At 40.9% G+C, this 27,901-nt stretch overlaps 1 protein-coding gene across 2 annotated transcripts; it reads left to right on the forward strand.

Moving 5' to 3' along the window:
- The first annotated feature begins 830 nt into the window (after window positions 1-830).
- LOC122725506 (protein CD300H-like) lies at window positions 831-23,427 on the forward strand. 2 transcript variants are annotated; one of them, XM_043962640.1, is made up of 7 exons: window positions 831-1,031; window positions 9,777-10,103; window positions 11,677-11,815; window positions 13,709-13,821; window positions 18,585-18,622; window positions 19,283-19,387; window positions 23,221-23,427. In XM_043962640.1, the coding sequence occupies exons 1-7, from the start codon at window positions 959-961 to the stop codon at window positions 23,347-23,349; spliced, it is 924 nt and encodes a 307-aa protein (XP_043818575.1). In that variant the 5' UTR covers window positions 831-958; the 3' UTR covers window positions 23,350-23,427. The 2 variants fall into 2 exon arrangements, with proteins under 2 accessions (XP_043818575.1, XP_043818577.1); XM_043962642.1 differs by having other exon boundaries at window positions 19,286-19,387.
- Window positions 23,428-27,901: the final 4,474 nt, after the last annotated feature.

A 27,901-nucleotide genomic window follows, 5' to 3' on the forward strand; every position in this document is an offset into this window, starting at 1 on the left:
ACAATGTTCTTCTGGTTCTGCTCATCTCACTCATCATCAGCTCACGTAAGACCCTCCAGGTTTCTCTGAACTCTTCCTGCTCATCATTTCTTACAGCACAACAGTATTCCATTGTATTCATATACCACAACTTGTCCAGCCATTCCCCAATTGATGGACACCCCCTCAACTTCCAATTCCTTGCTACCACGTAAAGAGCAGCTATAAATATTTTTGTACATGTGGGTCCCTTTCCCCCTTCCATGATTTCTTTGGGCAAAAGACCTAAAAGTGGGATTGCTGGGTCAAAGGGTATGCACAGCTTTATCGCCCTTTGGGCATAATTCCAAATTGCTCTCCAGGGTCACATAGCTTTTTTAAGTGTTTAAGGCTGAATTTGAACTCAAGGAATACCAGCATAATGAAGACATAAGATTTTGTACTGCTCTAGGAATATTGAAATGGTTGACAGTCTTCCTCTTCCTTATCCTAATCCTTTCTTACTTGAGCCCTGAGGAAATCTGCATAGTTGACATTAGTCACAATGGGGATTTTGGGAAGTAAATAAATGGAAAGGGACTAGAGTTTTTATCCCCAGCCTTGAAAAGATTCAGTAAGAGATACTGACTGTATACATGCTCTAAGAAAAAGAAGAAGTGAATGAAATTAAGTTGCCCTAGCTCAACTAGAAAGAAGGGTTGGGGACAATGAGATGGGCAAACCACGCCTGGCACATAGTAGGCACTATATAAATGCTTATTCCCTCTTATCTCCCTTCTTCTTTACCTCTGAACAACTCCATAAATGTTTTGCCATAAACCGTTGCGTAAAAAGAGGAAGTGTGAGTGCTGTTGTTTTTTTAATTTAAATGAAAAAACAGAAACTTAAGCCAGAGGCTTGGTTAAGTGTCTTCCTGGGCACATCAGAAAGACTGGAGAAGTGAACTGAAGATAATATGGTTTGAATACCCAGTACGGAAATGAGCGAGCAAGTGAGACTCCCGCTGCTGCTTCTGCCCCTAACTTCAATCCTGCTATTCCTTTGCCCAAAAGGTGAGTGAGGCTGGGAAAGTCCTTCTGGCAGGGACAAGGGGAGAGGAGCTAGCAGCAGATTCTAGGATAAACTAAGAGCCAAGTTCTATACAGAACTTAGAATGGGCCAAAAACAGACAGAGTCACACCAGAGGAAAAAGGATATACTCAAAGAAGTCTATATATATATATGGACTTAGACTCAGGAAACTAACGTGGCTTTGTGAAAACAAGAAAAGGCTATATTGAGTGACCACCTTGATCCCCTCAGGATGTGCTCCAGATTGTCAGATTGTCTTTTTCCTAAAATGTCAGTCGTATTTTATTTAGTGCCGACTACGGCCAGATTCTGGGCTATGGTCTGGGAATACCAAGAAAGGCAAATGTCTGTCCTTGTTCTTAAGAAGCTTACAATCTAATGAGGGAGAGAATATACAAACAACTAGGTACGAACAAGCCATGGACAGGATACGCTGGAAATAATCAACAGAAGGAAGTCACTAGAAATAAGAGGGATCAGGAAAGGCTTCCTGGGACTTGAAGGAAAGCAGGGAAACACAGACACAGAGATAAGGAGGAAGAGTGTTCCAGGCCAGTGAAAGTGCCCAGAGCTGGAAAATGGAGTGTCTTGTCTGAGGATCAGCAAGGAGGCCACTGTCACTGGTCCAACCACAGCTGACTACAATTAAGCAGTCAAATTTCCCTCTGCCTTTCTTAATGGAGCTTGAGGAGAGCAATCTCTATTTAGCTGTTATGACACCCTATTGATTCCTTTGTATTTGTTTGTCCATTCATACCATTGTCTTAACTTGTCACTTTCATCTCATACCTGTAAGCTTATTTTTTTAACCTGTGTGTGTATATATATATGTGTGTGTGTGTCTGTGTGTCTGTGTGTGTGTGTGTGTGTCTGTGTGTCTGTGTGTGTACACCTATTTGTGCCTAATGGTAGCCATCTCTAGGTCAGGGGTAAGGGTAGAAGGGGAGAGGGAAGAAAAAAAGGGGAGAAAAAGAAAATGAAATTTACAGAACTTTATTATATATGTTTGCGACAAAATTGCCTCAGTTTACCCAAATAACTCGAGGAGACCACCAAGTCAAGCAGAGGCAGATTTATTACATTCTTATGAGAATGGGCTTCCCCATGCCAGAGATGAGGACTGCAATAATGGCCTCATGAGTTGGATTTTTATAGAGATTTTGAGGAGGGGTCCCCTCATGCACAGGGTGAGCTCACAATCTAACATCCAATCCTGTCTCACGCAGGGTGTGTTTTCAGCTTGTGATCAGGGTATGATACATGCTCAGCTATGTCTGAGAGCTGGGGGAAAGGGGAGGGGGAAAAGGTCAAACCAAGGGAGGGGTGAAACCACTGCAAACCACTCCACCCAGGTAAGGGGGGCAATGGGGAAGAAGGGAGTGATGGTCCCAGGAGCTGATACCAGGGGGAGTTAGGACTTAGGAATGGAAAAGGGAGAGGTAACTAGGTATATTTGTACTAATGGGAGACATCTCCTGCCTGGTCATAGTAACAGCATAATTAACCCATAACAAGGACTGGGGGTTTGGAATGTAGGCAGAGGTGGGGAAGGGGTACCAGGGTACATCAGGTTCAGTAAGGCAAAATACATGATTTCTATTATAAGCAATGGACTTAAACATGAACAAAATGATCTGACTATAACAGGGACTGGGTCTGGGTACTTTCCAGACCCCATCCTCAGAATCTGAACTGACTCAAGTCCACCTATCCCATACATATATTTAAAAGGAACAGCAAGCTGTACATAATAGATTTGCAATTTCACGTGCAGTCTTTTTTTTATTATACTATATTATGGAAATGCTTGGTTTTTTCCATGTATTTAAAATAAAATAAAACTTAAGTATAGGACTTTACTTACACTTATATTTTTGAATGGAACCATCCTTCCATTTATCTAGATTTACATCACTAGGTAACATAGGTTTTTATCACTTTCTGGCTCCACCTACACTGAACTTTGGCATAAGAGGAGTATAAATATTTGGGACAGAAGCTTATGACTTCATTTTTACAGAAAAGCGTATTGAGTTCCAGAGAGGAATGTGAATTACAGAGACATGGAGCTTTTTAGAATCATAATCATCTTGAGGCAGCTAGGTGGCACAGTGGATAAAGCACTGGCCCTGGATTCAGAAGGACCTGAGTTCAAATCTGGCCTCAGACACTTGACACTTACTAGCTGTGTGACCCTGGGCAAGTCACTTAACCCCAATTGTCTCACAAAAAAAAATATAATCATCTTAAGGGGCAGGAAAGGGATTCACTTTTCCCTCTCTTTCAACCTCTATATCCAATTAGTTACCAAATCTTGTTGATCCCATTTCCATCACATCTCTTACATCTAGGTTCTTCTTTCCACTCAAATGATCAATGCTAGTCAAGGCCTTTATCACCTCTTGCCTGGACTATTGCAATACCCTTCTAATTAATTGGCCTCCCTGTTACCATTTTCTTTCCTTTCCAATCAATCCTCCACACAGCTTCCATGATAATTAGAATCCTCATTCATTGGCCTGCCTATGCCACTTGCCTGCTCAAAAGCCTCCAGTGGCAGGTGTCTTATTGACTCTAGGAAATAATTACAAACTATTTACACCAGCCTTTAAAGCCCTTCACAGTCTGGCTCCCGCATTCTTTCTGGGCTTCTCTTATCACACTCCTTCATGTACTCTGTGTTCTGATCAAACTATATGACTTGGCCTTCCATTCCCTCTATGGCTTCTCACCTTTGTCCAGACTGTTTCTTTTACTTCGAATGTACTCTCTCCCCAGCTCTGTCTCTGAAAATCCTCAGCCTTCTTCCAGGATCAGTTCAGGTGCCACTTCCTTCAGGAAGCCTTTTCTAATTGCTGGTGCTCTCTCCCTCTTCAAATTATCTTGTATTTATTTAATGGTTCATATGCTGTATCCCACCAAGAGAAAATAAGCTTCTTGGCAGAACCAAGATGATGGAGGAAAGGCAGTAACTGCTCAGACTTCCTGACACAATTACCCCCCAAAAAAACTCCAAACATAGCCAGAAAAAATTCCTGGAGCAGCAGAACCCACAAAAAGATAGTTGAGATTATTTTCCAGCTAAAGACACCTTGGAAGTTAGGCAGAAGGGGAAGCCCAGCTGGGAGTGGAGTCCACTCCCACAATCGCACTAACACAGATACAGCCCAGGCAGGCTGCACCAGAGAAACTTACCCCCAAACCTCCCAATCAGCAGGAAAATAGGAGGGGAAGGGGATAAGGAGGGAGGGGCAAAAGAAGGGAGGGCAGACTGGGGAAGGAGACAGTCAGAAACAAATCCCTTTTGAGGAGAGATAGGGTGAAAGAAGATAATAGAGTAAATATCATGGGGAAGGGAATAGGATGGAGGGAAATAGTTAACAATAGTAATTGTGAAACAGAGAAAAGGGGGAAAATTTGTACAAAAAATATTTATAGCAACTCTTTGTGATGGCTAAGAATTGGAAATCAAAGGAATGTCCATCAATTGGGGATTGATTGAACAAGCTGTGGTATATGACTGTAATGGAATATTAGTGTGCTATAAGAAATGACAAGCAGGATGATTTCAGAAAAACCTGGAAAGACTCATATGAACTGATGTGTAGTTAAGTAAGCAGAACCACTGTGCAGTATTGTTCTATGAGCAATTGTGAATGACAACTGCTCTCAGCATTACAATGATCCAAGACAATCCCAAAGGGCTAATGATGAAGCATACTATCCACCTCCAGAGAAAGAACTGATATTTATTGAACACAGACTTTTAAAAAAAGAGTACTTGTGGATTGTGCATATACAACCTATATCAGATTGGTTGCTGTCTTGTGGAAGGGAGAGGAAAGGGAGGGAGGAAGAAAAATTTGGAACTCTAATTTTTTTTTTATAATTTTATTTTACAAATTACATGTAAAAATAAATTTTGACATCATTTTTTTTTAAACTTTGTGTTCCAACTTCTCTTCCTCCCTCCCTTCCCACCCCGACTCCAAGAACTAAAGCAATTCAATATAAATTATACATGAGTAGTCATGGAAAACAATTCTACATTAGCTAGGCTGTGAGAGAATACAGATTACAGATAAAAACAAAACTTCAGATTAAGGAATTGTTAAAAAAAAAATGTGTTTCAGTCTGTTTTCAGATACCATCAGTTCTTTCTCTGTAGGTGTAATGAAATTTTCATAAGTTCTTCAGAGTTATATTGGACCATTGCCTTGCTGAAAATAACCACGTGCTTCCCAGCAGATCATCCTACACTATTGCTGTTATTTTGTATACAGTACTTTTTTCTCTGCTTCAGTTCATGTGGGTCTTTCCAGGTTTTTCTGATAGCATCCTGTTCATCACAACTTTTATATACTACCTTAAACTTGACAAAGAATTTTTTTCACAATAGCCCAGCAGAGTAGGTACTATACCTTTTGACATTGTAGTAATCATCATAACTATTTCCCTCCATCCTATTCCCTTCCAATGATATTCACTCTATTTTCTATCTTATTTTGCCCTATTCCTCCTCATAAGTGTTTTGCTACTGACTGCCCCTCCCCCACTCTACCCTACCTTCATTCACCCTTCCCTCCTTATCCTCTTCCCCTCCTACTTTCCTGTAGGGTTAAATAGATTACTCCTCCCAATTGGGTGTGTGTGTTATTCCCTCCTAGAGCCCACTATGATGAGGTTAAGGTCTTTGAGCTAATTCTGTTTTCTAAATTTTTCTTTCTCCCTCCCTCCTCAACTCTCCCTATGAAATCAAACAATTCAATATATGTTATACATGTGCTATTATGTGAAACATTTTTACCTTCCTTGAAAGTGTTTTGCTTTTTACAGCTCCCTCCCCAAAACTTCCCTTCCCTCCTTCCCCTCTTCTTCCCCCTCCTCCATCTCCTTCCCCTCCCACTTTTCCTCAGGGCAAAAATATATTACTATACCTACTTGAGTAGGTATGTTATTCCCTCTTTGAGCCAATTCTGATGATAGTAAGGTTCACTCACTCCCCCACTCCTTCCTCCTCTTCTCCTCCCCTCCATAAGCTTCTTTCTTGTTTCCTTCATGTGAGCTACCTCTCCCCTTCGCCCTCCCCTAGTCCACAGTCTATTCCTCCTACCCCTCAACCCTATTTTAAAGATGTCATCATGGATTAGCTAGATGTCACAGTGGACAAAGCACCATCCCTGGGCCCAGGAGGCCCAGAGCCCAAATCCAGCCCCAGACATAAGACAACCCACCCTGTTTGCTCCACAAAGAACAAGGATACACAAAAAATAAATGCTTTACAAATACCATCCCTTCATATTCAGTTCAGACCTGTGTCCTCTGTGTATTCCTTACTGAAAAAGTTCTTATGAGTTGGAAGTATTATTTTCTCATGTATGAATGTAAACAGTTTAACGTTTTAATGTCCCTCATGATTTCTTTTTTCCTATTTACCTTTTTATTATTCTCCAGAGTCTTGTATTTGAAAGTCAAATTTTCTATTCAGTTCAGGTCTTTTCATCACAAATGCCTGAAAGTCCTCTTTTTCATTGAAGTCCCATTTTTTCCTCTGAAAGATTACAATCAGTTTTGCTGGGTACATGATTCTTGGCTGTAGTCCCAGTTCCTTTGCCCTCTGGAATATCATATTCCATGCCCTCTGATCCTTTAATGTAGATGCTGCTGGATCTTGTTTTATCCTTATTGGAGCTCCACAGTATTTTAATTCCTTTTTTCTATCTGTTTGCAATATTTTCTCCTTGACCTGAGAGTTCTGGAATTTGGCTATAATATTCCTAGAGGTTTTCCTTTTGGGATCTCTTTCAGGAGGTGATCAATGGATTCTTTCAATTTCTATTTTAGCTTCTGCTTCTAGAATATCAGGGCTATTTTCCCTCACAATCTCTTGGAGGATGGTGTCTAAGCTCTTATTTTGGTCATGGTTTTCAGGTAGTCCAATGATTTTCAAATTATCTCTCCTGGATTTATTTTCCAGGTCAGCTGTTTTTCCAAGGAGATATTTCACATTGCCCTCTATTTTTTCATTCAATTGGATTTGCTTTACCATGTCTTGGTTTCTCATAAAGTCACTAGCTTCCATTTGTTCAATCCTAATTCTTATGCAATTATTTTCATCAGACAGCTTTTTTATCTCCTTTTCCATTTGACTTTTCAAACTGTTGACTTTTTTCTCATTACTCTCCTGTATTGTTCTCATTTCTCATTCCATTCTTTCTTCCCTCTCTCTACATCTTCCTTTTGTCTTTCCTACTTTGTCTTCGACGTCCATTTTGAGAGCTTTCATGGCCTGAGAACAGTTCATATTTTTCTTGGAAGCTTTTGATATAGGTGCCCTGCAGTTGTTTTCCTCTTCTGAGGGTGCACCTTGATCTTACTTGTCGCTGAAGAAACTTTCTATAATTCTGAACTTTCTTTCCTTGCTCATCTTTTACTTGACTTTTAACTCTCCACTGGGGACCCTGCTTCTAGGCTACACTACTGTCCCCAGCTTCAGAGGGTCCCAGGTGTTTTGGTTTGAGGGAGGGCAGGTTTTTCTCTCACCTGGCCTGTTCTCTGGTCCAAAGATAACCTCAAGCCAACTTGGTAGTTAACCAGCCAGCAGAGCACTGTGGGGGTTTTTAGTTTCAATGAGCCTGCTCCCCTCCCCAACCTGGGCCTCCCGCCACTCAGGATTTCTTCCTGGTGTCCCACTGGAGTGGGACAGCCAAAATCCTCCTAGGTCCCAGTGATACCCCTGCACTTTCCCCCCAGGCTAGCCGTTCAGCCCTCTCACCAGACCGCATGCTCTGTTCCAGAAGATGCTGGTGCTGCAGCTGATTCAGAGGCTTGGGGGGCAAGTTCCTCTGGTACGGCATGCCTGGGGTCTCTGTCAGTGTGATCGAGGGGTTGGACTTTACTTGCAGCCCAGAATGACCCCCTTTAATCTATCTATAGCTAGAAAACAATCTCAGCCCATATTTTTGTGGGTTTTTCTGCTCCAGGAGTTCTTTTGTTGTTGTTTTTGGGGTAATTGTTTCAAGAGCTCTGTGCGTTTAATGTTTTTCCTCTGCCATCTTGGCTCTGCCCCATGGAACTCTAAATCTTATAAAAATGAATGTTGAAAACTATCTTTACATGTAACTGGAAAAAATAATTAATTAATTAAATAGAATTCAGCACCTCTGCAATGAAAAGGAAAAAAGAGAGAGATTATAAGCTTCTTGAGGGAAGAGATTGTCTTTCATTGTTTCTATGTTTATTGTCTTTCATTGTTTCTGTCTTTATCTCTCCAGTACATAGTAGGAGGTTAATAAATATTTGTTGAATTAAATTCCATTCAATTAGATTTGGCCCATCATTTTAATATGTCATTTTCTTTTTGTATCTGGCCTTTGTTAATCAACATGATATCACCCCCGGTGTTGTGTCAATCAATCCATAAATATTTATTAAGCACCTAGTATGTGCCACACATTATGTGTCACTTGTGAATTTGACAAACATATTAATGATTCCATTCCTTTATTCATTGATTGACCTGCTCCCACTCCCCTAGATATTTATTAAGTGCTATATGTGCAAGGTACATTCAAGTAAGTCAGACAAGAAGTATTTATTAAGTTCCTGTTATGTTCCAGGAACTGTGCTAAGTGATGGTGAAAGAAAGAGAGAGAGAAAAAGAAAGAAAAGAGATAAAGAGAAAAGAAGGGAGGAAGAGAGAAAAAGGAAGAAAGAAAGAAAGAAAGAAAGAAAGAAAGAAAGAAAGAAAGATTAGAAAAGAAAAAGAAAATGTTCTGATCTACCTGTCTAGCTACCATGTCAAAAAGGAAACAAAATTAGTCTGATATTGTTGAAAACTGTTTTGTCTCAGTAGTCAAAAAATCCATTTCTAGATGTTTATAAACATCTTTTTTGCAATGTATCCTAGAATGTTATTGGGAATTGAATTCATACTTGCTGACCTATGGTTTACAAAGTCTAAATTCCACCCCTTTTTTGAAGTTTATGACACTTTTTTTCTGTCCTACAATCACACTTTTTATAATTGCATGATCTTTCAAAAATCACTGAAAACATTTATTGTAACTTTTCTTACTATACTAGTTCATTAAATACCTTTGCTTTGAACAGATTATCCACTAGCTGACTAGAGAAAAGTGGTTTTGAGTAGATGTGTGCCCACAATATAACTTTAACCAAAAGTATCTTTGTCTGAACTTTCCATGTATGAAAGAGGGGTGCCCCAAGTGATATAGATGTTGGGGCCAGAAATTACTCTATTGCAAACATTCCCTTTTACGGATGAGGAAACTAGGTGGGGAAATAGTGATTTCACAAAGTAAAAATGGCAGAATTAAAACTATAACCCACGCCTCTTGTTTTTTAATTTTGTGTTCTATCCAATTCACCACCTTGTCTCCTCATCCCCTAAAGACAGCTTCCTATGTGAAGTCACAAAATATAGTCATTGTACTGCTTTTCTAACACCTCTCCTGAGGGTACTGTATTCCACTTTTCCTTTCTCTCAGGAAAAGAAAAAAAAAAAAGAACAAAGCCTCTAAGCTTCAGCTCCCAGATCTAGGCATGATCATCTGGTCCTCTCTATCTCTGAATCTGATAATAGTGTCCAGTGTCTCCCTGGCTTTTACTTCATTCCAATGGCTTATGGTGTTGGTTTCTGATGAAGTCTTTAAGGTTTAGACTTTGCACAGGAGGATATGACAACATGGGCTTGTGTTTTCCAGATTGCTTGTCTCTGTCTGGCCCCACCAAGGTGACAGGAATTGTGGGAGAATCCCTGACTGTACAGTGTTTCTATGAAGAAAAATACAAGACTAACCGTAAATACTTCTGCAAAAAAAACTTTCATTTTCTTTGTGAAACAACATACTCAAATATCAAAACTATGAATACTCAAGAATCAAAAGTGTCTGTCAGAGACCACCCTGAAAACCAAACATTCATAATAACCATGGAAAACCTCACTAAAGCTGATGAAGGAGTCTACTGGTGTGGGATTGACCAGTTTCTTTTAGATGACATATTGACAATTACTATAGTTGTTTCTCCAGGTAAGAGGGATACTTCTCCCAGACCCCAGGGCTTATGGAACCAGGAGTTATTCCCCACCTCCCACCCCCACAATTTAAGGCAGTAAAACCAGTCCAAATTTAGTTGTTGGCAACTCAAGATAATGTGTGTGTGCTTGGGCACAGGTATGCTACCTGTTTACCTGTTTATCCATGTAGATTGTGTATGAGTCCTGAGGTCATTATCAATGGGATCCAGAAGACCTCCACTGTATTGGCTGCATTGGAGTGGCTGAATCATCCAGTCCCACTCTGTTCCCTCACAGGCATAGGCTGAGCTGAGAAACTTACCCAGAAGTGGGCCCTGGGTTCCCTGGAACTATACAAGTCTGAACCTCCATCCCAAAAGGCTGATGATCCCCCTGGGCAGGGAGATGGGAGGGGAATGTGATATGTACTGTGGCCTGTAACCTAGTCATAATTAAGAACTGGGAGATGTTCCCTGGCTTTGAAAAGACTCAAGTTCTAGGTCTCATTCTGATTTTCATCTCCATGTAATTCCAAACCAAACCCCAATCTCTCTAGAAACCTTGATAGACTCCAGTATCTAGCCACTTCCTGTATACTATGTGTTCAATCTTCTATTCTTGTAACCATAAAGAAATCTTACATCTCTATAGAGTTTTAAGATTTTCAAGGATTTTCTCCCCAAGGGTTATTATACAGTACTTAGTTGTACAAGTATTATTATCCTTATATATAGGTGAGGAAGCTGAGTCTTAGAGTGGTTAGATTACTTGCTCTAGGTCACCAACATGGCTAATAAACACCAGGAGCAGGATTCAAACTCAGGTCTTCTAATGCCCTTTCCAATGAACCACATTGGATCATATTGTCATGAAGCAACAAAGGAAGAAGTTTGTCCAGACCTCTTAAAGGGCACCTCCCAATGGTCACTGCACCATGAGTTATATCTACTGTTGCCAGAAAGAAAAAGGACTGACAAAGTTGACAGAGAAGTTGCTCCAACCACCTTCAAGGCTTCTCTGCAAACACTCAGTGTTGACTTTTTCCTTACCCTTCCAGCTCCTCCCCATTGAGTAACCCATCAATTGAGGGAGGGTTCTCTATATAAACCCTCTAAGCTTCAACCTTTCAGGTGAAGATTTAGAAGTACAATTATGTAGAAACTTGAGATTTATCTAAGTGGCCTTTTGCTTGGATCTATGCCAAGGGTTCTTAATCTTGTGTCCTGGATCCCTTTGACTGTCTAATGAAGCCTATGGACCCCATCTCAGGAACATTTTTAAATGAATAAAATAAAATACATAGGATTACAAAGGAAACCAATTTTATTGAAATATAGTTATCAAAATAATTTTAAAGAACAAAGTCAAAGAACCCTGGTTAAGAACCCCAGATTGAGACACATTTTGTGGGACTTGATGAAGGATAGCCCTTCTTATTCCAGGAGGTCTTATCTCCCCCAGAGTCATCTGTCTCGCTGCTGTCATGAATCATAAGCTCTATTTAAAATGAAAATATACAAATATTTGCATGAGAAAAGACAAAGAGAGAATGGCTTGGACTTGATTTGAATTTTCCTTTTTTCTAGCATCCACGGTGGCCCCAAATAGATATACAACCATATCACTAGCAGATATACTGGTGACAGATATACTGGTGACAGATATAAAGGAAATAGGTGGAGTAAAGACCTCAGAAGAGATTTCTGACCCCATGCAAATCCAAAAGTAAGGATACATTTATTATCTCTCCCCCAAATCATCCACTTTTCTGAATTTCCCTGTTATTGTTAAAGGCATCATTCTCCTCTCGGTTTCCCAGGTTTGCAAACTTGACTCCTTACTCTCTTACACTATACATACAATCAGTTGTCAAATCTTATCATTTCTACTTTCACAAAATCTCTTGCATATTTCCCCTTCTCTCCATTCACCCAGCCTAATTCACCTTTCACCTGGACTATTGCAATTGACTTGTAGTTGGACTTCCTGACTCTAATTAGATTCCTGGACTCTCTCCTCTCCAATCCATCCTCCACAAAGTTGCCAAGGTGATTTTCCTGTAATGCAGTTTTGATCATGTCATTCCCCTACTCAATAAACTATAGTAGCTCCCTATTACCTACAGAATCGAATATAAGGTACTCAGTTTAACATTACGACTCTTCACAATATGGACCTTGTACTACCTTTCTAGTCTACTCATACTTTACTCTCCTCCACACTCAGTGATACAGAGATACAAATGCACTTTCTATTCCTTGCACATAATACTCCATCTCTCTTCTTTGGGCTTTTGCATTGGCTTCCCCCATGCTTGGAGTGTTCTCCCTCCTCACCTCTGTCTCTTGACATCTCTTGGATTTTTTCAAGGTTTAGCTCAAACACTACCTTCTGCAAGAGGCCTTTCCTGGTTCCCCACCCCCCCCAGCTGCTAGTGCCTTCACCTTCTCTGTATGTCTCTTATTTACCCAATGATTTGCATGCTGTCTCCTGCATTTGAATGTAAACTCACAAAGAGCATAGACTAATTTTTTTTTTAATATTTTTGTCTTTCTTTGTATCTTCAGCATTTAAAACAATGCCTGGGGGGGCAGCTAGGTGGCGCAGTGGATAAAGCACCGGCCCTGGAGTCAGGAGTACCTGAGTTCAAATCTGGGCTCAGACACTTACTAGCTGTGTGACCCTGGGCAAGTCACTTAACCCCCATTGCCCTGCTAAAATAAAAAAATAAAAATAAAAATAAAAATAAAAATAAAACAATGCCTGGTTTAGGTACTTTAAAAATTCTCGTTGATTGACAGATTGAAAGAGTCACAAAACGGGGCAGCTAGATGGCGCAGTGGATAAGCACCGGCCCTGGATTCAGGAGTACCAGAGTTCAAATCCGGCCTCAGACACTTACTAGCTGTGTGACCCTGGGCAAGTCACTTAACCCCAATTGCCTCACCAAAAAATAAAAAATAAATTTAAAAAAATAAAAAAAGAAAGAGTCACAAAACCATAACATGTCAGAGGGAAAAGGGATCTTAGAGAGCACTTAATGCAACCTTAATTTAAATTTACTTAATTTGAAGGGGGGAAAAAACCAAGTCCCAGAGCTGAGGAAATTATTTCTTCTAGGTCACACAACAATTGAATGGCAAAGCTTGGATAAAGGCTTGGTTCTCTTAGGCCTCAGTCCAACACCCTCTCCACTACATGTCCCAATGTGGACAATACATTTATGTCCAGAACTGGGAACATACTTTTACTCTCATGAATGATTATCAAGGCTCATCTTGTATCTTCACATTGGTCTTCTCAACCTGGCTATACTTCTCCCCTAGCTGATGTTCAGGTTGGGGACCCCTTAACTCAGGATCCCTTGCCCCTGTGGCAAAAAATAAGGCCAGGTGCTGGCTCTGTATTTGGTTATTAGTTAACAAGAGAGCCTTCTTGATTCCCATTAAGTTTTTCTTTACATCATTCTCCAAGTGTTGATTTTAATCATCAGGCCATCTCTGGCAGGTCAGTTTTCCAAGTGTAACTGAGACTGGGATGTGTTCCTGGACGTGAAAGAGGGAGGGGTAGAGGAAGGGATTAGACCATTGACTACTTTGGATTTTTTTTTCCCAATAGATCAGGGATTCTTGGCAAGCCTGGAGTACTGCTCTTGATCCTGGGTCTATTAATCATTTCATTGGCAGGAGCTTTGGTTTTGGCTTGGAGATTGGTAGAGAAACAAAAGAAGGGTGAGTGTACCACCCCAGAACATGTCTTTTTTTATGTTGATTTTTTTCAATTACCTAGTATTTATTGTCTCTCCCTTCCCTCCTCTCCTCCTCCATTAAAAAAAAAACTTGTAAGAGAAATAGTCAAGAAAAAAAATACTCATATTGGTCATGTCCAAAATTGTGTGTCTATTAGTCCCATCACCTTTCTGTCATGAGGTAGCAATTTTTATCCCTGGTCTTCTGAAATCATGGTTAGAGTTCTTAAGTCTTTCAGAATTGTTCATTTTTACAATATTAATGTTTTAGTATAAATTGTTTTCCTAGTTCTCACTTTACATCAATTCATACAAATCTTCCTATTTCATATAAAACATCCCCTTTATTATTTCTTATGGAGTAGTAGTATTCCATTACATTCATATATCATAATTTGCTTAGCCATTACCCAAATAATTGGCTTAGATTCTAATTTCTAATTCTTTGCCACAAGATAACAAGCTGGAATAAATATTTTTGTACATATGTGGCCTTCTCCTCCTTCTTTGATTCCTTTGTTTTATACACCAAGTAAAGGGGCCTCCGGGCCAAAGGTTATGCAATTTTGTAACTTTTTTCAAATTGCTTTCCAGATACCCTGTTAATCTTTTCCCCTCCACCAGGACTCTCTATCCTTTCTCTTCCCTTTCCTAGGATGTATATCCAATAGTAAGCCACCTAAGTTCACCTTGCACTCCTTGGTACATTAGTGGTTTGGGGTGAGGAGGATGCTTTACTAATAGCCCCTCTCAACTTCTAAGGCTCTCTGAAAGAAGAGACTCAACACAAAAGTCATGGGAAGTTGTCTTCAGAAGTGGATAAAAATAGATCTTCACCATCCTTTACATGGGGAATTTCCCTTCTAGCCTTCCCCCCTCCACTTCAGACAACACAGCCTCACTCACATGCCCTGGTTTCCCACTATGTATTCTTGGCCTTTGGGGAAGGAAGTAGTCGGTTCTCAGTAATCTGAGAGAAACTCAGCCTGAGTGAAGCTCAGGCTGAAGAATTATTTCCTCTATTTGGTAGCTAGGTTTGTATCATGTTCCTCCAACTTCACAATTAATCAATTATGTAGAAGTGTTTCTCAGACCTACTCAACTTTAGGGCACAAGTAGCCTGGGCACTTTTCTCCAAGGGTCCAATGATCTCATTTATCCAGTTTGGAAAAAATAGCTCCCAGTAAAACTTTTCATGTAAAAACTAAATTCCTGATTTAGGACTACAAGACTCCCATGCCAATTGGCATCCTTATTTTGCCCCAAGCCCTGGGGTATAGTTAGGTAAACCTTTTCAACCTACCTGAAGTTTTTCATACTCAATTCACACTTATCTCCTCCTTCCTTCTAAGAAGAGCTTCTCTCCTCTCTGCTACTCCCAAACTTATTCTCAAAAATATTATTAATCAAGGGGCAGCTAGGTGGCACAGTGGATAGAGCACTGGCCTTGGATTCAGGAGGACCTGAGTTCAAATCCGACCTCAGACACTTAACACTTACTAGCTGTGTGACCCTGGGCAAGTCACTCAACCCCATTGCCCCACAAAAAAAAAAAAGAAAAAATATATTATTAATCAAAAGATACCTCTTCTAGGAAGCCTGACTAGACTACCCTGTCCACCTTTAGTCAGTCCAATCACTCCAGCAAATTCCACCCAACACCAACCTAACATCAACTTATCCTGGTCAGTGAGAGATGTAGGAAGTGAGGTCCAGGGTCTAATCTTGAATAGAAGGGTTGGGAGTCAAATAGGGGATCCTATCATCTTTAAGCAAATCATTGTTTTGGACATGAACAGTGTCTGGGGACCAGGTTTCCAATTAGGGAAGAGAGCAGCCTATATGTTACTCAAAGCCCCAAAGTTAAGAAGGCCTAAGAGATACCCCTAATTTCAGAGGGGAAATGAAACAGCAAAGTGTCATAGGCTTAACTGTCAAGCAGGGGCAGTGGCTTCCCTTTGGCTTGTCAAATAGCCCCAAGAACATGGACCCCTTCCCTGGATGACATAGTGGCTAGAGACCTGGTCCTAGAATCAGAAAGACCTGAGTTCAAATCTGACCTCAGATATGCCATAGCAGTATGACCCTGATTAAGTCATTTAACCTCTGCCTCAGTTTCGAATCTATAAAATGGGGATAATAATACCACCACAAAGGTTGTTGTGGGAAACCAATGAGATATGTGGAGGGTATTGTAGAAATTATTATTAGTAGTAGTGGTATTAATTATTTTCCCCAAAAATACACAAAGAAAAATCAGAGCATGTCAGGCTGTTAAGCTAGGATTCTGTCCATAAGAGAAAGCACCAAGAAATAGTTTAAGATTCATATGAACCTATCTAAAATGGGCTTCATGTCTATTAATATGTTTTTGATGTATATATTTTTAATATGTGGGTAAAATGTCTCCCTTTATAGATCAGGGCTACTAGACATCAAGGATCATATCTTTCCCTTATGATTCTTTGTCACATCCAAGTGGTATCACACCACATTCCTTGCCACCATCCCAAATCCCAGTATGACACTCTGCCTACAGAATTAAGTGTGTAGTTGTACCTGACTGGGCAAGTTTGTGAACAACCCTTTACTCAACCACAACCCCCTTTTAAAGTCTTTCATCCTGGGGCAGCTAGATGGCGCAGTGGATAGAGCACTGGCCTTGGAGTCAGGAGTACCTGAGTTCAAATCCGGCCTCAGACACTTAAGTATAGGACTTTACTTACACTTATATTTTTGAATGGAACCATCCTTCCATTTATCTAGATTTACATCACTAAGTAACATAGGTTTTTATCACTTTCTGGCTCCACCTACACTGAACTTTGGCATAAGAGGAGTATAAATATTTGGGACAGAAGCTTATGACTTCATTTTTACAGAAAAGCGTATTGAGTTCCAGAGAGGAATGTGAATTACAGAGACATGGAGCTTTTTAGAATTATAATCATCTTGGGGCAGCTAGGTGGCACAGTGGATAAAGCACTGGCCCTGGATTCAGAAGGACCTGAGTTCAAATCCGACCTCAGACACTTGACACTTACTAGCTGTGTGACCCTGGGCAAGTCACTTAACCCCAATTGCCTCACTAAAAAAAAAAAAAAAGTCTTTCATCCTCCTCTTTGACAGGGACAGAGGTATGAGAGAACAGAACTATGCTGAAAAAAATACACATCTCCTAGGACAATGAGTGAGTAAATGAATTAATGAAAAGACATTTATTAAATGCTTACCACAGGTAAAAGCACTGTAAACTTTATGCTGAACACCATGGGAAATCATGATTATGATTTCTTGAAATGTGATCCCAAGGGAGATGATTAAGTTGAAGAACTTTAACAATAGGAAGAATGTAAATCTCTCCAGCTTGAGTGGTTTCAATAGTGGGCTAGCTAAAGAAAGAGGGGTGGTCATCTTGGGCTTGAGATATGCCTCAAAAGAAGCAATAAATGATAGTGGAGAGAGAGTGGATCTAAGAGTCAGAAAGACCTAGAGTTAAGACCCACCACTGACATGGACTGGCTGTGTAACTCCTAGGCAGGTCACATGACTTCTTGATGCCCTTGGGCAACTTTCTAATCCAGAAGTTCTTAACCTTTTTGTGGCATGGACCCCTTTGGTACTCTGGTGGGGCTTATGGACCTCTTCTCCAAAAAATGTCATTTAAGTATATAAAATAATATAGATAGATTTCAAAGGACCCTTTCTCCAAACAATGTCTTTTAAGTACATAAAATAATATAGATAGATTTCAAAAGGACCCTTTCTCCAAACAATGTCTTTAAATAATTGTATACATATGTGTGTGTGTATGCGTGTGTGTGTGAATTTCAAAGGAAACTAGTTATGATGAAATGAAGTAATCAATTAATAAAACAAAAAACAGATCAAGAACCTCAGGTTAAGAACCCCTGGTCTAAGATGATAAATTGTAGAGTGGGTGCTGCTCTCTCTTGGTAAATAAAGAGAGTTTCCTCATGAAAAGTCCTATATAACAATGAAATCATGAGTCCTCTCCAGAGGAAGATAGCTAGATATAGGGAAAAGAGTACAAGTTACAGAATCTAGGTTCATATCCTATGTCTAACACTTCCTTCTCTAGAATCTTAGGCAAGTTACTTGGCCGTTTTTTTGGGGGGAAGGGGGCAATGAGGGTTAAGTGACTTGCCCAGGGGAACACAGCTAGTAAGTGTCAAGTGTCCGAGGCTGGATTTGAACTCAGGTCCTCCTGAATCCAGGGCCGGTGCATTATCCACTGTTTTAGGCAAGTTACTTGGGCCTTAGTTTCCCTAGCTCTAAAATGAGGGGGCTGGACTAAATGACCCATGATGTCCTGTCCAGGTCTAGATCCATGACCATAAGGAGAAATAAAAAAGGTCAGTATCAGATCCCTCAAGGAGCTTTTCTTTAAAGATAGACATATTCCTTCAAGGGTAGATTGTCCCTGCCTTTCCTCCACCATGTCCTGCTTCCCTTTTTTTCCTTTTAATTAATGACTCTGCTTCTGAGCCCATCCTTATTCTTCAGGCCAAACCAATTGACTGAACAAGATTATTCACTCCTGGGCTGAAGTCTTTAAGGTTGGTCCTGAAGAGAATAGAGCTGTCACATGAACGCACTGAATGTTCTCTCTTTCCCCTCCAACCCTCATCATCCTGACCCAGCTTACTCATCTTCCACCCTGACAGCCCTCTGTCATCTATGGAAATAACTCTGTGACTCCTAACCATCCCTGTTTCTTTTCAGGTGGTGAGAAGTCCATGGTATTCCCGTACTCTACTCCGGTAAGAGAAACTATGTTCTGAGGGAAATTGAGATCCCCCTCCCCTCATTCTTTCCCTGATAAGCAAAGAAGCAGAGAATGTAGTTATATAATGTCCCATGGCACAGTAGACTCTCCCCTTATGTTGATCCACCTGTAGAGAGGTGGTATGGCATAATAGATAGAAGGCTGGCCTCAGGCTGTTTGTGGGGTCTTAGACCAGTCAGCCTTTCAGGGCCCTGGGAATCTTTAAGACACTATGTTGCAGAGAAGGTACTGACCTTGTCTTGCTAAAGAAAGTTCATTCTGCTAATGCAACCAGAGGCTCAATCTCTATCCCTAGGTCTAACAAAGAAGGTGCAGCAATAATTCCCGATTCAGAGCCATAGGCATTGTGCTCAGGGGCTCAAATTACCACCTTCCTCTCTTATTCTGAAAAGTCTGCAGATAAGGGATAACAATCTAACTAGGCTTTTGCCTGGTCCAAAAAGAGCTGGGATGAATTTGGAGGCAAGACACAAAGGCTATGGGAAGATATATAGGGCATTCAGATGGAGAGTCAGTAGGCAGAGTCCTGGGTCAGCCAGGAGAGAGGAGATAACCCTCAGTGAGAATTCTGGGTCTGGCCATTTACATGGCACTGTCCAATTGTGCTGACAAGCCCCTGTGCATTGCTCCCAAGCAGCAGAATGAAGAACTTTGTTATGTGAATCTGGAGCTACCGGAGAGACCCTCAAATCGGGATCCATCTATCCAAAGCCACCCAGGTGTAGAATACAGCGCTGTGGTAAGTACTAGTCTTCCTATCTTTACCTATGGCCTCAGTCCTACTTACAATAACTCCCATCCCCTGTACTAAGGATTTTAAATGCATCTTGGAAAAGGCAATATCACCAAAACCTGAGCAGATTTGATGTCATGGACTGGAGTCAGCAGCTTTTGGTGTGGCCAACACAAGATGGAAAAATTATAATAAATATGTTGGGGTTTTTTTACCCACACAAGGTCCCTTAGTGGCCTTGGTGCCCACGCCTTGAGATATGACTGGGACTACAGATTGAGTTATAGTATCAGTGAGGAAAGGTGGGGGTGTCTTGGGAATACAGTCTTACCTGTGGCTTAAGAATGCCAATACTCAGTCCTGGTCAGGAACTGTCAATGCTCCTGTGTGTTTAGGGGGGGGGGGGGAGTGTTGTTGTTTTTGTTTTGTTCCTAAGTTCTAGTTTTTGGTTTTTGCCTAGATTCACTTTGATATCTGACTTTCATTGAAGTTCAACTTGAGTTCTTAGTACAGGGTAAATCACCTACATAGATCTAGCTCTAGAAGGGAGCCTTAGATGCCATCTAGCTCAACCCCACAATTTTTCAGATAAGGAAAGTGAGGCTTAGACAAGCTAGGTGGATTGCCCAAGATCTCACACTGATAATAATAGAAGTAGGATTTGAACCCAGGTCCTATGATTCCAAATCCAGCCCTCTTTGCATTGTATCATTCTACCTGATTCCCTCTGAAGTGGGTCCCCTACAATGAAAGCAAATATACTTAAATCAATAAGCATTTACTAAGTGTTTTCTATGTGCTAAGCACTGGGGATATGATCAGCAAGCAGAAAGAGTCCCTTATTTGAAGGTGCTTACATTCTGTTGGGAGAAGTTGAAAGGGTCAGGGGGGAACCAACCCTAGGGCTGGGATGGGTGACAGGATGAGGAAAGTATGGCACAGAAAATTCAGAGCACAGCCTGGAGAGGAATGAAGGTATGGTTGGCCTGGTACCTTCCTTCAATGAAGGTTCTGAAGGAGCTGGTCAATCAGAGGGAGATGCTGCAGGAGTGGAGGGTTCTTCCAATGTATGAATATCAGGGCTCTTGGGGTGACCTTCCAGGATGGGGAGGTTTCTGGAGAATGGTGGAAGTCTGAATAAGTTTTGGAGAGGAATAAAGACCTCTTTTAAAATGCATGATTCACAGGTAAAATTTTTAGGAGGGTGAAAACTCTGGTAGCTCATTACATCATTTGTCATATCATAGAGGGGCAAGGTTTAGAGAACAGTACTACACATTGGTCTTCCCCATGCTAGAAAAATATGGACAGCAGCACTCCAGGAAGGACTGATACACAGCATGGAATTCCCCAGTACCATTGTTTCTAGGTCAGGAAGAAGACAAAATTACTCCAATGTCAAGGACTCTTACACCAAAGGGGTGGTCTTCTATCACTTCTGTACTCCTAGTTCATCAAGAACAATAATGGAATTTCTAGTCCTAACTCCCAGATGGGGACATTCTTCTAGGTCATAAATAGGGAGTCATGGAGATATTCTTTCACCACCAAACTGGATACAACCCCATGCCATTGGCACTGACTGGCACAGTCTGGTTATATTTCTGCATGCTGACCAATCATCCAATATAAATTAATTAAGGACCTATTATGTGCCAGGCACTGTGCTAAGTGCTGGGAATACAAAAATAAGTAAAAGATAGTCCCTGCCCTCAAGGAGCTCACAATATAAGAGGGGAAATTATTAACAGAGGGAAGGTACAAGAATTAAGATGGCATTGATAATGACTTCTTCTAACAGGTGAAATTTTAAATGAGACTTAAAGGGAGCCAGGGAAGCTAGGAGGTAGGATAAGGAGGGATGGTATTCCAGGTATTGAGGACAGCCCAGAGCCAAGAAATGGAGTGTCTTGTTTGTGGAACAGCAAGAAGGCCAGTGTCACTGGATCAAAGAGTACCTGGCAGGAAGTAAATTGTAAGAAGACTGGAAAGGGAGGAAGGAGCTAGCTTATGAAGGGCTTTGATAACCATAGAGAAGATTTTGTATTTGATCCTGTAGTTGATAGGGAGCCGCTGGAATTTATGGAGTAGGGAGATGACATGGTCAGACCTGCACTTTAGGAAAAAATCATTTGGGTGGCTGAATGAAGAATGGATTGGAGTGAGGAAGTGGGGAAGTGGGGAGTGTGAGAGCTGGCTTTGGTAATAATCCAAGCATGAGATGATAAAGTCCCGCACCATGGTTTGCTGTATCAGATGAGAAAAGGGACCACATTCAAGAGGTATTGCAAAGGTGAAATTGACAGGTCTTGGCAACAGATTGGAAATGAGGGGTGAACCATACTGATGAGTTGAGAATGGCAACTAGGTCACAAACCTGGGTGACTGGGAGGGTGGTGGTATACCCCACAGTAATAGGAAAGTTTGGAAGGGGTAGGGTTTAGGGAGAAAGGTAATAAGTTCATTTTGGGACATATTGAGTTTAAGGTGGCTTCTACTAGATATTCAGTTCAAAAGGTTTAAAAGGAAGTTGGAGAATGTGAAACTGGAGGTCAACAGAGAGGTTCGGGCAGGATAGGTAGATTTGAGAATCATAAGCATGGAGATGGTAATTAAATTACATGGTTGCTGATGAGATCATCAAATGAAGTAGTATAGAGGGAGGAGAAAAAATGGGGCCAGGATGGAACCCTGTGGAAAACCTATAATTTGTGGATTTGACCTGCATGAGCACCCAGTGACAGAGGAAATGTCCTCAAGTCCTCTAGAGTAGTCTGACCTTATTACTTCTCTACGCAAGATTCCTTCTGGAGGGAAGGGGTAGGGTATTTTCCCCATGGTATAGCTGAGGGAACTGAGACACAGAGAAGTTATATGATTTGCCCACAACAACACAGCTAGTCAGAGTTCAAGCTTGAAACTAACCTGAGACCCCAGTCCCAGCCCAGTGCTCTGGAGGGACTCCCCTCCCTCCCTGATAACCCAAGAGAGAAACATCAAGTCAGACTCTAGGTAATCTTATTGTAGAATTATAGAATCAATGAAGTTTGATTCTTCAAAAGAAACCCTCAATGGTTTCTTTTGAACCTTTAATTTTGTATACATTTCTAACTTCTGTGGCATGTGGGCTGGGGAGAGAATGTGGTGAAAATTGAAAGAAATCGATTCCTGTGCTATAAAAGGAAAGATATGGGGGAAGGTTTTCAAAAAATAGATTAGCAGGGATAATTATGAGGGATGAGAAGAAAAGGGCAGAAAGCCTAGCTATAGGGACTATGAAGTTTTGACTGCCAGGTTCAGGTCAGGAGCAATGCAGAATCACTGTCCCTGAAACAGGTGCTGATTCAAACAGGAATTCCTAAATTTGCTTCTACCACAATCCTTTTCTGCCTGTGTGATGTCATTAGTCATTTAACTTCTCTATATGTGGGTTTCCTCACCTTCCCATCTGTACTATCTGACTCTTCTCCTGCCTAACTCAGTATGTCCATCCAGCAGTTGCCTTGGTCAAGGGATTAATGAAGACAAGTTAGGCTGGGTATGTAACATACTTTGTGATCTCCCACTTACAAATCAAGGATAGACATAGATGGGCTAAGGAAGGAGTATGGGATATATGAGGAGGAACAGCCATATCAGTTATCTGTCTCAGAAAAGGCCACTAGTAGGAAAACCTTTGCTAGCACATCAGTGGTGTTTTATGGGTTGAAGTCTTAAATAAGTCATGCCTGTTCTCAAATTCCCTAAGTTCTTGAGAAACACTACTCTAAGCTAACTGTTCATTTCTCTTGTTCTCTCCTTCCCCTGGTCCCCTAAACATACTCCCTTTCTCTCTACAGATGACTGCTCAAGAACAATCTGTTACATACTCCATCTTAACTTTTCCCATGGACAACCAGAACACAGCTTTGGAGACAAAGAAGTACCCAGAGGAGAAAGTAGTGTATAGTACAATAATGATAAAATAGGCTGCAACCCTCTGACCTCCTGTACTGAAGCCCAGCCCTTTGGAGAAAAACATAAATAAACTTATTTCTCTTTTTCCCATGTCCTTAGCAATTTTTATTGTATTGTGGAAACAGTTATGTGGCACATACAAATATAAGTAATTAAAAGAAGGGCTGATGGAAGGGGGGGAAGAGGATAATTTTTATCTGAGACCCAGGCAGAATGGTGTATAAGAAGGAAGATCCATCCTGAGGTCAGAAGACTTGGGTTCAAATCCTCTTTCTTTCTAACTTTGAGCCCTCATTCTGACAGTTATTCAATGGAACCTCTTTAAGCCTCAATTTTGTTACCTATAAAATAGGACTGATAATATTTACATTAACTCTAATAATTTTTACCTACCTCACAGGCTTGTTGTAAGGAAAACATTTTGTTTAACCAAAAATTACCATAGGAATATGAACTATTATTATTATATGGGGAAAAATTATTATATGGTATGATACCCCATACAACCCCAATGCTGGGTGTTGGGAGTCCTCAATCTTGGTCATCTTCCTATGTATTTTCAGCTCTCCTTTCCTACCCCCTAGAAGAGTCACAACTGAGAATACATAAGCAATGATGGTCATACTGAGGACCAATAAGAAACATCTACTCTGAAAGGAACCAAATGAGAAAATTGATGTTCAATTCCTTTTTTTCTGTATTTTTCCCTTGTGAGAGAAAATTATTAATAATGGGGTTTTGGAGGGACCCAGAGACATCCCCCACGCACACACTCGAGGCCTGACTAGTTTCTCAGAGCTAGCCCAGGATCAATAGAGTTGGAGATCAGAATGACTCAAACACTCAGTAGACAATAGAAATTAAAACCACACCTACCTGAAAGCCTTTCCCCTCAAAGGGTCTGTTCTCTGGACTCTGACCTCAGCATGTGCTGCTCATTTTAATATGGACCACCCTCAAGTCCAGTAAACCAATAGATTTGAATGACGCTAGTCAATTAGCTTTGAGCAGTGTGTAAGGGCCACCTCTGTTCCTGACCACAGGAAGCTTACACTCTCTCACACATGCACTCTCTTGACTGGGACACTGAAGGAAGCAGCCACTCAGCCCCCCTCTCTTCTCTCTCTATCTAGGTATGTAGGGATTCTGAATTCTGGAGCCATGTGCTCTCTCTTTACTAACATTTAATATGTCTTAATAAATGCTTAATGTCCAAAACTGGTGCGATAGCCTCTAATTTATAATTAGCAATATATTAGAAACCCCAGCTAAGTTCCCCAATATCTTAGGACAGGGATAGGCATCCCCAATATATTTCAAATGACACACTTGACTTGATTTCAGTTGCTTATTTTGCAATGAAGGTGGGAAATCCATGTCCTTCAAAGGCCTATAGGATAAAACATGGATTTAGAACTGTGAAGAGGCAATGAAGCCAAGATTATGGTTCCCTGTGTGGCATCTCCAAGGTATGGGGAAAGGATGGGCTGAAATTTCAGCATCATGGGGATTTATGAATGATGGCATAACAGTGCAGTCCAAACCTTTCATGTGCTATACTCATTAATCATTGGGACTCCCAGAAGAGGAGGATAGTGGTATTACATACTTGAGTTCCAACCTTCTTCTCCAATTTTTCCTGCAGTTTTGTTCCCACCTTCTCCTTGTCCCCTGTTCAATTTTTGGCCATTCAACATTTAGGCATTCAAGTCATTGTCCATGGTAGTTTTTATTATAATGGTAAGGAAAAACTAGGATTAAGATACTCCACAGTTAATAGAAGCATTAATTCAGTTACTCAGCACAGTGTCAGCTTTAAAGTACCAAACAATCCCTCCTTAGCATACCCACCTGCTGTTCAGATTTGACAATCTCCATCAATCTTCCTAGGCTTTGCTTATCTCATAGTGCTGGTAGGCACCTTGAAGTCAGACAACTAGGAACGTAGTGCCACCTGCACTATTGACTAACTGTTCAATTCTAGGCTAGTCACTAGAGCACTCTGAGGATCAGGTTCCTCATCTGTAAAATGAGAATCATGGAATTTAGAACTAGAGAGGAGTTCAGACACACCATTGCCAATGTTAGAGCTATTGAAGAAATAATTCTGTAAAGGTTTACTTAACCTGGGGCTCAATGTAGGCATTTGCATAAGGCTATTCTTATTGGTGGAGAGACCCATTACTCATATCTCTGCCTGAATGAGGATTAGAGTTGGTAAAAGGTTAGGAGAGGAGAGACACTTGATGTTTTTGGCTTTGGGCTTCAGGCTTCAAGCTTCAAGCTTCAAGCTCTGTCACACAAAGTGGCAAAATAGAGCAGCTAGTAATCATTCTCTCCACAAATGAGAAGAGTCTTATGCAAATACCAACCTTGAGCCAGGAGAGTTACATAGCTATCTGGGGAGATTCATCATGGACTCCAAGTCAAGCCTGAACTTTATGAATCTATTTGTTGGTTTAAAAAAGGCAAAATATTTATATAACCTTGGTGAAATATAATCAATGATGAGAGGCAAGGAAGGGGGGAGGAGAGACAAGGCATGGAAAGTTTGGAGATTAATGAATCTATACAACTGCACACAAAATTAATGGATTCATTAAGAACCAAACCACTGAGGATTAGCAGCTTTGTGGGGGGCTTTGCAATACTCAGAGAAAAAAGTAAAATATTAATGAGAAATTGACCTTAGCATACTAGACAAGCAGGTTATATGTCTTCCATTGTATCCCCTAGAGGCAGTGAACTTTCCCAGAATCTGTCAGGGATGCAATACCTAAAATACGTATAATCCCTTGTAGTAATGACAAGGTTCTAGAAGCACAGCAAAAATAACAAGCCTAAGATCTAGTAGGGGTAGTTAGGTGCTACAGTAGATAAAGTGCCAGGGCTGGAGGCAGGAAGACTCATCTTCCTGAGATCATATCTGGCCTCAGACACTTACTAGCTGTATGACTCTGGGCAAGTCACTTAACCCCACTTACCTCAGTTTCCTCTTTTGTAAAAATGAGCTGGAGGGGGCAGCTAGGTGGCGCAGTGGATAAAGCACCGGCCCTGGATTCAGAAGTACCTGAGTTCAAATCTGGACTCAGATACTTGACATTTACTAGCTGTGTGACCCTGGGCAAGTCACTTAACCCCTATTGCTCCACAAAAACAAAAACAAAATTGAGCTGGAGAAGGAGTTGGACATGACTGAACAATAGCAAAAAAGTCTAGTAGACCTAGAACCTATTCCCTTCATCTTACAGATGAGAAAACTGAGGCACAGAGAGCTTAAATGGCTTTTTTCAAGATGGCAAAAGAGCATCTGCAAAAATAGTGCTGGGATTTGAACCTAGGATCTCTAATGCCAAAGTTTTTTTTTTTAATTTATTTAGACTAGGCATGATCTTATTGGCATATGCAGCCCCAATGTGGAAATTCCTCTACCAGTACAGATTAACGCCTACTTTGCAATTTATAGTCTTAGAGACTAGTTGTTCAGTCAGTCCATAAACATTTATTAAGTACCTATTATGTGCCAAGCACTGTGCTCAGTGCTAGGGATAAAAAGAAAAGAGACAGTCCCTGCTCTCAAGGAGTACACAATGGACCTCAGTTTCTTCCTCTGCAAAATAAAGGCACTGGACTAATTGATATTTTATGTCCCTTGGAGGCTTTGGAAGAGACCAATCAGAGGGGGAAAGGATACCAGGGTACCAATGAGATATGAGTACCAAAGCTGATGCAATCTAGCACGATGATGAGTTTCTTGGTGATGAGGTTTCCTGGTGGAGTCCGGTCCATGGTGCTACCAGTGATAATAATCTCTAAGAGGTCAAGTGACTTGCCTGGGGTCATGCCACTAATATACAGCTATACTGGAACCCAGGTCTTCTCAATTCAAAGACCAGCTTTCTATCCTCTATACCATGTTGCCTCTCTGCTCTTTTCACCATACAATGATGTGCTCTTCATTCATTAACTCTTTTTTTTGTGGGGCAATGAGGGTTAAGTGACTTGCGCAGGGTCACACAGCTAGTAAGTGTCAAGTGTTTGAGGTTGGACTTGAACTCAGGTCTCCCTGAATCCAGAGCTGATGCTTTATCCACTGTGCCACCTAGCTGTCCCCCCCATTAACTCTTACTTAGGTTTCTGATACCACAAGTAATGACCAGATTCAACCTTGAAGCATTGATTAGGAACTTGAAATCATGGATCTGAAAGCATGAACTTTGAAAGTATATTCAATAAGCACTTATTAAATGGTTACTCTGTGTCAGGGATACCTTGCTATGTGTTAAAGAAACAAAGACAAAAGTGAGACTAGCCTTTCCTTCAAGAAGCCTACATTCTATAGTGGGAAAGAGGAGATGGAGAAAAACATGTACACATATAGAGAAGTACAAATATATACATAAATTTGTATACATGTGTGTATGTATTTGTATATGTATGTGTATACATGCACAAAGTACTTTGGGAGGCACTAGGAAGATCAGAATAGGTATTGGGGAAATGGCATTTGAGGCAAGCCTAGGGACTCTACTAGGGATCAGTAACAGCAATAAGGACAGGAAA

The sequence above is a fragment of the Dromiciops gliroides genome, chromosome 4, assembly GCF_019393635.1.
Source record: "Dromiciops gliroides isolate mDroGli1 chromosome 4, mDroGli1.pri, whole genome shotgun sequence".
Taxonomy (NCBI): domain Eukaryota; kingdom Metazoa; phylum Chordata; class Mammalia; order Microbiotheria; family Microbiotheriidae; genus Dromiciops; species Dromiciops gliroides.

Excerpts from the sequence above, each read along its gene's own strand:
- LOC122725506 (XM_043962640.1), top strand. The coding sequence starts at position 959 with ATGAGCGAGCAAGTGAGACTCCCGCTGCTGCTTCTGCCCCTAACTTCA. Across the intron at positions 1,032-9,776 it reads GCTATTCCTTTGCCCAAAAG|ATTGCTTGTCTCTGTCTGGC; the intron begins GTGAGTGAGGCT and ends TGTGTTTTCCAG. Across the intron at positions 11,816-13,708 it reads GACCCCATGCAAATCCAAAA|ATCAGGGATTCTTGGCAAGC; the intron begins GTAAGGATACAT and ends TTTTCCCAATAG.